This window comes from Populus alba, chromosome 5 (assembly GCF_005239225.2).
Source record: "Populus alba chromosome 5, ASM523922v2, whole genome shotgun sequence".
NCBI classification, from domain to species: domain Eukaryota; kingdom Viridiplantae; phylum Streptophyta; class Magnoliopsida; order Malpighiales; family Salicaceae; genus Populus; species Populus alba.
The window spans coordinates 19,745,561-19,757,506 of record NC_133288.1 but is presented as its reverse complement, the minus strand read 5'-3'; the positions used below and the strand labels follow the sequence as shown (position 1 = coordinate 19,757,506).

General features: G+C 34.6%; 1 protein-coding gene across 1 annotated transcript; it reads left to right on the top strand.

The window, feature by feature from the left end:
* The first annotated feature begins 1,262 nt into the window (after nt 1-1,262).
* LOC118061628 (probable transmembrane GTPase FZO-like, chloroplastic) lies at nt 1,263-8,448 on the top strand. The gene is made up of 11 exons (XM_035075127.2): nt 1,263-1,912; nt 2,171-2,727; nt 2,827-2,895; nt 3,592-3,789; nt 4,821-4,952; nt 5,427-5,513; nt 5,616-6,056; nt 6,187-6,354; nt 6,595-6,822; nt 7,571-7,686; nt 8,030-8,448. Exons 1-11 carry the CDS (start codon nt 1,417-1,419, stop codon nt 8,310-8,312), a joined length of 2,775 nt encoding a protein of 924 aa, XP_034931018.1. The 5' UTR covers nt 1,263-1,416; the 3' UTR covers nt 8,313-8,448.
* The last annotated feature ends 3,498 nt before the right edge of the window (nt 8,449-11,946 follow it).

The following is an 11,946-nucleotide window of genomic DNA, read 5'->3' as shown; positions in this document are numbered from 1 at the left end:
TATTAAATAAACTTCCAATCTTGAAATTTCCAACAACTAGTCTCTCTCTCTTAGATAATCCTAGGATGATCTCAAAAAAATTTAAACTACAACAGCAATGGATTAAAATATAAAAATATTATTTGTAAAAAAAAGAAATGATTCATGAATTAAGAGAAAAATACTCAAGATTATTTATTCAATTCATTTCTACACGTATGTAGCTGGTGGGTATGATAAGAAAATTAGCACTTGGGTAAAATTGTTGAAGTTAGAACATAATAAAAGAGTAAATGTTTTTTTTTTACAACAATGAAAATGTAAATTAAAAGATATTAATTATAAAAAGGAGTAAATTAAAACATCATATATAATTGGAGAAAACATAACGACTAGGCCTGATTGTTTGTCAGAAAATAATTTTATTTTAGAAAGTGATTTTCATGAAAATTAATTATTAAAAAGTGAATTTTTTTTTTATGTTTGATAATCTTATGAAGAATAAATTGAAAAATATTTTTTCATGTTTAACCATATCATGAAAAATTAGTTGAGAAATAAGTTATTAATATTTTAATTTATTTTTTCAAGTTCATTGAAAAATAAAAACCAAATATAATATATTAAAAAATTAAAGGAGAATGAAATAAAAAGAATCCAGTATCATAATAATTTTAAATAAAATAATTAATAATAAAAATAATTAAGATCAAGTTCACAAGTAAAAAAATTGACATAGGATGAAATTGAAAAAAAAATTTAATTTTATAAATTATTTGAAAAAAAAAAATATGAACAAAATCTGATAAATAAAAAGGTTGAAAATAAATGAAATAAAAAATAATAATTTAACTTTATAAATTATTTTAAATAAAATAAATAATAATAAAAATAATAGTGATAATTGAATTTAATATATATATATATATATAAATATTTAATTAAAAAAATAAAAAAAATAATCAAAATAATAAGAATCAAATTAATATAAAAATCAAATCAAATTTTAAGGAAGAAAATTGAAAATAAATAATTCAAAAAAAATTATATAATAATTAAAAAATTAAAGATTGAATTTGATATAATTAACAAATAATTATATATTTTTATTTTTTTATTTTTTTAACTTTTAAAAAATTATATTATGAAAAATATTTTATTAAAAACCAACATAGTTTGTTTTTTAATTTTAAAAAAATGTTTTTTTTATTGATAAAGTTTTAACAAAAATGAGAAAGTTTACAAAGAATCCACATGAAAAACGGGGTTAGGACTTAGGACAGTAGGATTGAGGTGGTTGAAGCCTTTGTCACTCATTTCCTTGCACACAAGACCAAGCAGATAAGATACAGAAAACCATAGCAAGAGATAAGCCTCTTCCTCTTTCTCCTTCCAGTCTCACACAATCTCACTCTTTCCATCTCTTCTTCCACCTCCATGATACCTCTCCTCTCCCTCCACTCCCCAAAGCCTTCCCTTTTCCTCACCCATTTCCTTCCTCACCTCCCCACTCCTCGCTTCAAACCCCCTCCTCACCGAACCCGCCATTTCCCAATCCACTCCTTCCCGAACAACCAACAACAACAACAGCCCGCCAATCAAAACTTTTCAAATCAACAACCAAGAACCCTTTTCCCTGGCGGTTACAAACGCCCCGAAATTAAAGTCCCCAACATCGTCCTCCAGCTGGACCCGGAGGATGTCATTCGTGGCGGAAGTGAGGCGTTGGATTTGATTGATAAGGCCGTGTCTAAGTCGGTTGGGATTGTTATTCTCAATGGCAGCATCGGGGGTGGAGGCAGTGGGAAGAGCCTTTACGAGGCGGCCTGTTTGGTGAATTCAGTGGTCAGAGATCGTGCTTATTTGTTGATCGGAGAACGTGTTGATATAGCCACTGCTGTTAATGCCAGTGGTGTTGTGCTGTCTGATCAAGGTCTGTCTTGCTTCATTTATCCACTTTTTAAGTCTAGTTTCTATAATTTTTCTCTCTTTGTCGTTGCCTCTCCAAATTAACTTTGTGGTTATCAGACATAATTTCGTTAATTGCATTTGTTTTAAGTAGTATTAAAACTCGAATTAATTTTCGAAATGGATTTTGTACAGAATTGTGTTCATTCTGGTTTAATACATGCATGAGCACTTGAAATAATCCAGGCATGGAAGGGTAATGTGTTTCTTTGTTATTTTACAGGGCTTCCTGCCATTGTGGCAAGAAATATGATGATGGGTTCTCGAACTGAATCAGTTGTTCTACCTTTGGTAGCCAGGATTGTGCAGACACCAAATGCTGCATTAAAGGCGTCTAATTCTGAAGGTGCTGATTTTCTTATATATGTTCATGGCCCAGAGGAAGATTTTGATTCAGAAATGAGCCCTGGATTCGGGAATGTGAAGATACCAATCTTTGTCCTCGATGCTTCACGTGGGGAGGCCACATTGTCGGTGGGGGCATCAAAATTTCGGAAAACCGGTGCTAGTGGTTTAGTTCTGTCATTGGAAGATTTGAGGTTATTTAGCGATGATGCTTTGAGTCAGATGTTTGACACTGTGAGTGCAACCGGTAAAAATTTTCAGGATGACCTTGAAAGCTTCAGTAAGCTCAAATCTTTGGATATGGAAAATGATAGTCATAAAAAAACAACGGTGGCAGGCTTTGTTAAACTGGAGGATAGAGAAAAACAGCTCATAGAAAAAGAGAGATCAATATTGCTTGAAGCTATTGATGTTATCCAGAAAGCTAGTCCTCTGGTGATCTTTTATTTAAAAATTTGATATTTGGATTTTGTTCATGTTGATTCTCTTTCTTTCTTTTTAAGCCTGAACAAGGGCATTGGCTTTGCATGACAGACGGGGGAGCTTTCACTTTTCATTGACGCGGTTTCTCAGATTGACGAGCCATTTTTACTGGCTATAGTGGTAATTGTGTGCTGAACTTCAACAAATTCTGGTTCCAGGGATATACATTGGTATTAGCTCTACATTTCAAATAAATCCCTCCTCTTATTTTGAAAGGATTTAAAATCAATGGCCTTCAATAATTTTTTGTAGTTTTGTTTTACTTCTAATTGAAGAAAACAATCGTTTCAAGTCTATGCTATGACTTTCGTTTCTATGTTGCATGAGATCAGAACATGGTTTCATGTTTCAGGATTTCCATTTTTGTTCAAACAATTTCACGAACAAGCTGACTAAACAGTTTCATTTTGACCTTTAGGTGTTAGCTTCATTATTTTTCCATACCTTGTTCAATAAAATTATGGGTCACCATGATTTTCTTACTTTCTAGGGATCCACTTCTTGTTCTTATTTCTCATCGATCCTTTCTCCTAAGTCCTATCGTGGTTGGACTTAGCATTAGTAAGTGCAAATGATGCACTAATACCCTTCCAGAGAAAGGCATTGATATTGACATTCTTCACTTTTGCTTCCCTTGATTTTTCTGTGTTTTTTTTTTTGAAATCTTTTTCTGCAACAAACGATAAGTTTGTTATCATGAAAAGAACACTGAGACTCATATGGAGATTGATTGGTTGTTTGTGCCATATCTGTATGAACATGCTGCCAAAGGCTTTTGTTCTTCCTTGACTGTTTGTCTTTATTGGTATCATCCAGGGTGAGTTTAACTCTGGGAAATCAACTGTTATTAATGCACTTCTTGGAAAAAGATACCTTAACGAGGGTGTTGTTCCTACAACAAATGAGATCACTTTCTTACGCTACTCTAAGAGTGATTCTGAAGAGCAACAACGTTGTGAAAGGCATCCAGATGGTCAATATATATGCTACCTTCCAGCTCCAATTCTTAAAGAAGTAGGTCTTTTCATCTCTCATCTCATGTGTACTCTTGAATTCAGTTCTGAGATGTTCTATATAAATGTCTACTTGGATCATCTTGTTTATATCAGATTGCAAGGTTCCAAGGTATTTTCTGCATATGAAATGTTTGTGTTTGTAGTCAGTCTAGCTAAAATTCAGCTGCAATACACTTTTTAATGCAACTTTTTTGGATGTGCTAAATCTCATAAGAAGTCTACATAGTACAATTTATGCCACTTGCGTATGTAGGTTTCTTTCTACAACATGATATTTTGTTTTATGCCTAATTGCACTTTCCATAACAATTTGACTTGGAGAAATGCTAAAAGCCCCAAAAGTTGGAACCCAAATGTTTTCCCTGAATCACTCCCACCATTGATTGGTGGGCTCCATGCACCAATTAAACAGTGGGAGTGATTCAGGGAACCCATTCAGGCTCATCGTACTTTTAGGTTTGATTCACTTGCAATTCACATTTCCTCCCCTTAAATGTGAGTCAAAGTTAATGGTTAGTTTTCCCTGGTAAGGATGCCACACCACGGTATTTTTCCTAAATGGGACTGAATAAGTTACAAATTCTTGGAATGTTAAAAGCCATAAAAAAAGAAGCTTAATAATCTTCAAAATGTAGGTATTAGAGTCACAGGAGAATTTTGGAGACAGGGAACCTCATTTGATCTAGTCCATTTGCTGAATGTGCCATAAAGAAATAACCACATTCTGCATGGAAGAATAAACCCAGATGCATTTGACATTGATAGCGGAAGGAAAAGTTCGTGCACTGTACAGTAAGAGGGAACCTAGAGAAGTCAAAAGCATTCAATCCTACATCTTTGTTAGTTCACTCTGTTTTATAAAGTGTGTGATTTCTTAAAATAGAATAATATTCCAATCTAGAGTAGTTACATCATAATAATATTCCATTTCATGAGTTGCTTTATAAAAAATCCACTTCATGCTATAGCCTATAGCTCCTTTGGATGCTGTAACTAATGCATTTTATTATTCTTTTCTTTCTTAAACAGATGAATATTGTTGACACACCAGGGACTAATGTCATTCTCCAAAGGCAACAGCGTCTTACTGAAGAATTTGTGCCTCGTGCAGATTTGCTTCTTTTTGTTATTTCAGCTGACAGGCCATTAACTGAAAGTGAGGTATGCATGATTGTGAATGTGACATGGCAATCTATAATGTTTTATAGTTCTGAAACACGGTGGATTTGAATGCCCTGGCCCATGGATTTTAGCCTTCACTGTTACATTTTATACCTAACTGTCTAGGGAAATGCGAGTAAGAAATGCGTTAAAGCTTCTTTGACTTCTTGATGCCATCCAAATAAGATTGAGGTTTAGTTGAAGGTACCTCCATTGATTTTGAAAGTGAATTTTGCAGAGAAAATTCCTAGCATAGATGTGACCTGGAGCAATATAAATCCAAAGAAATTGCTCCACCATTGGCATATGTATATGATGATATGACTATAAGAAATGGTTTTGGGAGGCCCTCACTTTGGACTAGAAGAATTCCAGCATTATATCAAATTCATTTTCTTAGTGGTTAAAGTATCTCAGCCAGTGATTTGCTGTTTCCCAAAGTAATTTTGGTCTCACTCCTGATATTATTTCCAGGTTTCTTTTCTTCGTTATACTCAACAGTGGAAGAAGAAAGTTGTTTTCGTGTTAAATAAATCTGACCTCTACAGGAATTCCAGTGAGGTAAGTTATAAACTTTTTTCCATATTATTTATTGGTGTCTCCTAGTTTGCAAAATCCAAGCTACTTACAAGAGTCTACTTTTGTTTCTGTGATTTTATGTAGCTCGAGGAAGCTATGTTGTTCATTAAGGAGAATACAATGAAATTGCTGAAAACCAATGATGTAATATTATATCCTATCTCTGCTCGGTCTGCTCTTGAAGCAAAACTGTCAGCTTCATCTGACCTTGGAAAAGATTACACAGAATTATCAGTTTCAAAATCTCATTTGAAAATCTCTAGATTCTTTGAACTTGAACAGTTCTTGTATAGTTTTTTAGATGCCTCAACAACCACAGGAATGGAAAGAATAAGGCTTAAACTTGAAACTCCAATCGCAATTGCAGAACGTCTACTTTCTGCCTGTGAAACTCTTGTGAAACAAGATAGCCAATTAGCCAAGCAGGATCTAACCTCCGCAACAGAACTGATTGATAGTGTGAAAGAGTATGCAATAAAGATGGAAAATGAGAGCATCTCTTGGAGAAGAAAAACTATGTCACTGGTAAGTTTTCCAGAGAAGATGTGTACAATCACTCACAGACCAGCTCACAGTAATGAATTTGATGTAAATTAGTGGTAATTTTTCACGAGTGATGTCAGTTTATGTGCTGTGCTGATGAATGAAATTGCAGATTGATGCCACAAAATCTCGTGTTTTGGAGCTCATAGAATCGACCCTACAATTATCAAATCTTGATCTTGTTGCTTCGTATATATTCAGAGGGGAAAAGCCTGCTACAATGCCAGCCACCATAAAGATTCAAAATGATATAATTGGTCCTGCACTTACAGATGCACAAGTGAGTTAATGGCTCTTACCTTTTTTAGGAACTGTGTTGATGATGCTTTATACTTGTGCTATGCTTTATATTGTCAAGTGTGTAATTTGCACATCTTAGTGCTTTTTTTTTTAAAGATCCACTAAAACCTTTCTTTCCACTAATATTTCCTTGGTACCTTGGTGACTGCATATCTTTAGAGTTCTTTGGCTTTGGTCACTCATTTGCTGTTTCTTGTTATTTTTATTTTGGCATCTACAGAAATTGCTTGGAGAATACCTGAAATGGTTACATTCAAATAGTGCTCATGGAGGAAAACTATACAAAGAACAATTTGAAAAACGATGGACTTCAATTACCTATCCAACCTCCCAGATACATTTAGAGACCCATGATATGGCGAAAAAAGTTGACCTCAGCATTAGAGTGATAGAGAACCTCAGTGCCGTGTCCACTTCCAAGCTACTTGAAAAGCAAATACGTGAAGCGGTTAGTTCTAATTTTCTGTGGCCATGTGCCAAATTCTCATAAAATTGTTGTCAGAAAATTTTGTAACCTTGTTTGAGCAAAAGCTGGCATCAGTAACAGTTAACCAGTCTGATATAGTCTTTGTCAAGACATATATACAGTAGAATGCTTATGAAGATTCATGATCATATTGGTTTAAATATATATTTTGTTTAACCATAAACAAATTTCTCACTAACAAACATAGTGTTATGAGAGATTGATAACACATGATTTTTTGCACGAGTGCAGAATCTGGTGTGCACTGGTGTATTTTTGGATTTTAACAAAGGTGGGAGTATTGCACAAAATAACAAAATTGTCTGCAAGGAATTTATGAATGAGACATTGTAACCTGAGTAATTTCTGGTGGCATCAGTGGAACCTTGGACAAAACAACAAAATTATCTGGAAGCAATTTCAGAATGACACCTTATAGCCATAGTTAATTTCTGGTGGCATTATGTGTATTGTGTTATAATATAAAAGTCCGAGGCATGTAATTGAAAAAGAAAAAATAAATAGAAGGTAAAAAGGCATAGAGAAAGTGGTTCTGCCTTTAATTCTTTTGTGAACTGAAGTATCAGCACTTTTATGCTATTTCAACGAGATTCCTCGTAACTTTCAGTCTTAGGTGCAGTGAGACTTTTTGCCCAATCAGTTCCGTTTTCATTGTAGTCAATTTGTGAGTGATTGTGCCTGAAGTAAAATGTTTTCTCTTTGGTCATAGTTCTTGGGGACTTTTGGCGGATTAGGAGCTGCTGGTTTATCTGCCTCACTTCTGACATCAGTACTGCCTACTACTTTAGAAGATCTTCTTGCTCTCGGCCTTTGTTCTGCTGGAGGGTAATTTTTCTGCCTGCATTTCGTTCCGTTTTGTTGTTTTATTGCTGAAGTGTATTTGCAAATATTTTTCAGTTTGTGCAGTATTTGCATGATTGATATCCTAAAATTCTATGAAGACATCATTCCAACATGACATATTTTCTGGGTTATTCCCCTAAATTTTGAAATGGCTAGTTGCTCATATTTTCACTCTGCACTTGTCTGCATGTTCTTGTATTCTGATCCGTATCAAGTTATCAGCATGCAGTTCTTGTTTCCTCTAATGATATTTTTGAATATCGTTCCACATTTCAAACATGCAATAAGGTATTCAATATCTGATTGAATCTTTGCTTTATAATAGGTTCATAGCAATTTCCACTTTCCCAGTCCGTAGGCAAGCGATTGTAGACAAGGTAAATAAGATTGCAGATGGCCTTGCACGTGAAGTTGAAGAGGCTATGCAGAATGATCTCATGGAAACTGTTGGAAATTTGGAAAACTTTGTAAAAACTATTGGCAAGCCTTATCAAGATGCAGCACAAGAAAGACTGGACAAACTTTTAGATCTTCAAGAAGAACTATCAAATGTTGATAAAAAACTTAGAACACTTCGCATTGAAATACAGAATGTTCATTTATCATGAAAACCATGGTAAAATCTCAAGTTTCATCATTTACCAGTTTTCCCTCTGATTCTTTTTGTGAAGCAAGTGTGAAGTCTTGATATGTATGAATAAGAACACCGTTTGGTAATTCCATGTTAGTAATCACTTCTGTTTACGGATTGTTAATTGAAAATTGCTGTGGAATGTTGTGAAATAGTGGAATCTAAATTGTTCTGATCATCTACCTGATGCCATGCATCGAGAATGGGTGTTACCATGTGAATTCAGATCAGCAGCTAGTTACTCTTAACCTGATTCGTTGAACACAGAAAACAACTGGCAGATCCTTTCGTTCCTTCCTCATCACATTGTTTGAGACGAGGTGCGGTATTTTTTCAGGGATGAAAAGAATCACCATATTTTCGATGTATAGCAACGGGAATTTATCATAGTTTGTTCTATCTTGTATACTTTTGATGCTCGACCACAATTTTCCTCAAGAGCTTGGCTAACTTAAGATTATGACCCTTTCGTTAAATGTCAAAAAGCACTGGTTGCTGCTTGCCTGGGTTGAGAAACCTCGGCATCTTCTCATCACAAGTCGGAAAAATAGACGGTGAGCTGTATGTTCATGGAAATGTTTAATCAGTTAGGACAATAGCGTGTCAACAACAATATCTACTTACCGACCGACCATCCATAAAGTTTGATGTCGGTTTCTCATATCGATTTTCGTGATTAACAAATATATCACCCATTGATTTCATGACATCTCTGCAGACTTTGCGTGTGATTCTTCCGAGATTTTTCAAGGGACACTAGCATGATCACTGGGAGGAAGAAAAGGCAATAATACTCCTACAATGGTCAAAAGGGATGAGAGTGCGCATCTTTGTTGTCAAGCATGTTTTATAAATAAGCCATGAATTGGATTCCTCGTCGTCTTTTGTCTGTAAATATATAGTTGAAGTAGAAATGGACAAATAGACATGCGCGTTTAAAAATGTTAAATAAACAATCAGAGGCACACTGGGCCTTCGTGCACCTGGGGCCAAGGCGACAGGCTCTTTCGCCTTTCGTTTATGAGAGTCGACTCTTTACTTTCCCCCTCTAAAATAAAAAGAAGATCGCGAAAGCAAATTTGATGGTTGGAAGAGAGTATGTAAAGGGCACATATTCTTCTGTCAAGCTCACTGCTAGCTAGGCATAGAGCAGAGTGGACACCTTTCTTGGATTTCAGAGAATGAAAAGGGCTTTGTTAAGGACCACCAATAAAAACTACTCCTAAGCTTAGCTCCTTCTTGCTACTAGCTGGGTTTGGTATCTAGCCTTGCTCAACTGGAAACTGCTTTTAATTTCTCGATTAAAGAAAAATGCATGCATGGTTCGATATCTCAACAAGGTACCGATGGTTGCAACAATGATATCATATAATAATTTTGATACTAACCCTTGAAGGGCATTCCATTAATAAAGTATTCATGCGTCATGCATGACATTTGATCCTTTTGCTAGCTAGATTAGGGTGACAAGACCTAGCATGGGATCACTTCTATATGTCAATTACATGTCTCTTTGCAACAAGTACATAAATTCTAATCTATGGAGCCCATCGCTTTCACCTTTAAATTATCGATTCTCTTAACTGGGAAAAAGAATAGCCGTAGTGCATGCTGCAACGACTGTAGGTTTTGGCTTTTCAAGGGAAGCAATATACACAAAGACCAAACACAAAAGATAGGAGCTCTTCAAAAAAATTCCTTCATTAGAAAAAGTAGAAGCCACTCCTTGATGCGTTAGGCTTTTGTCTCTCGCTTGACGACGGGTTTTGAATTCCTCCATTGACTGTCATGTGCGTTTGCCTCGTGCTTCTGTTAGTGGGGAAACTAGACGCAATCTATCTGATCTCTTCCGTCTGCAATGCCTATCTTCTGCTAATGCAACAAGGAATATATGCTGGACAGGGCTTCACGATTTATCTAAGCTGCATTTCATGTTAGACGCCTTTTAGTGGCAGGCAAGTGGGCTAGTACTGTCTTAATTATGGTTTTAAATCCAATCCTGAGGCGTTTTTGAAATGTCTAGGTGCATTTTCTTCACTATCCCCGTCTTTTTTTATTCTAACCAAACACTACCATAAGAATAAAAGTGTTCTAACTAGAAAATCTAAGAAATTAAGGCTGCCAGAGGAAAGCTAGATTAAGTTAGTTTGACAATGGTATGCCCTGTAGTTGACTGTCCTCGCATTTGGCTGGACAGAAACCTCCTATGATGTTTGATGCCCTAGGCATGAGGTAATTGATGTTTATCATTGATATTGTTGCTTATGGTAAGTAATGATTAACGACTGAAACAATAATAATTTATGAGCCATAAAGGCTAAAGGGCAGGGGGGATTAATTAGTGCATGGGAGATTGTTTGCTTTGAAAACAGAAACTTGAATTGTTTAAAAGTCCGTACAGTCTTCAGCATATGCTTAAGCAGGAAAGTAATTGGCCGACGCATAGAAAAGTCCTGCATTTGCAGCTTAATTTGTCTAATGCTACATGACAGAATTGTTATTATCGAGGCTTGCATTTTAAGAAAGCATCATGATTAATTGTAATTATTGAAAGAAAATTGGGGGACCGCTTGCCTACAAGACCTTTGAAGGTAGGTTTAGTTCAGTGTTTAATTTCCACCAATTGGTTCTTCTCACTGGAAAAGCGAATCCTACACTCTAAAATTTAAAGGGTTAGTTGATGACTTTTAACTTGGAATTAATGTCAAAAACATAACCTGCAAATCAAGCTCTCTCCAAATCTAGAGAGCCCTGTAATGCTTAAGTCAGCTTAAAGAAGTTAATGGGAAGAACTTTCATGAAGCGAAAAGTCGAGTCTTTGTTTTCAAGAGTGAAAGCGTTTTTGATGCCCTTATGACAGAGGACATAAGAGTTGCATAATTTATAAACACAATATATAAACATAAACAACTTGCATAATTTAACTAATAATATTAAATCAGATAAAATGTAGCTAGGATTTCTTTTCTTTATAAGTAAAATCTTTTTATCCTGTTTACTTACCATTTATTTATTTTTTATTTTAATTTCCACTAGTTTACATCATGTTATCTTTTGTCACCCATAACTTAGGTAAACTAATATACGCTATATCAATTCTAAATTGATGTTATTAGTCATCATCTTCATAATGACAAAACAAAAATAAATCAATACCATTCCACCTAGTATCATTAGCTTCCATTCAATTGGATAGCTAATCAATTTTTCATGTTCATGCCAATACCAATGAACCCATTAATATAATTAGCCTTTTTATTTTTTAAAAACAACTAATCACATCCAATTCTATCTATTCCTTTCATGTTCATGCTATTATAAATGAACCTGGTGACATCATTAACCTTTTTATTTTTTGAAAATAACTAATCAAGTCCAATTCTATTTATTTATTTCATCTTCATATCGATGTTAATAAAACAATTGATATCATTAGTATTTTTATTTTTTAAGAACAACTAATCAAGTCCATTTTTATATATTACTTTCATGTATATGTCAATGTAAATGAATCCATTGACATCATTAATCTTTCTATTTTTTGAGAACAACTAATCAAGTCCAATTTCATTTATTTTTTTTATGTTTATACTGATATCAATAAACTCATT

Bases quoted from the DNA above. Each gene is read 5' to 3' on its own strand.
- LOC118061628 (XM_035075127.2), top strand. From the start codon at position 1,417: ATGATACCTCTCCTCTCCCTCCACTCCCCAAAGCCTTCCCTTTTCCTC. The intron at 2,728-2,826 runs GTGATCTTTTAT...TTTGCATGACAG, and splicing joins TCCAGAAAGCTAGTCCTCTG to ACGGGGGAGCTTTCACTTTT. The intron at 6,057-6,186 runs GTAAGTTTTCCA...ATGAAATTGCAG, and splicing joins GAAGAAAAACTATGTCACTG to ATTGATGCCACAAAATCTCG.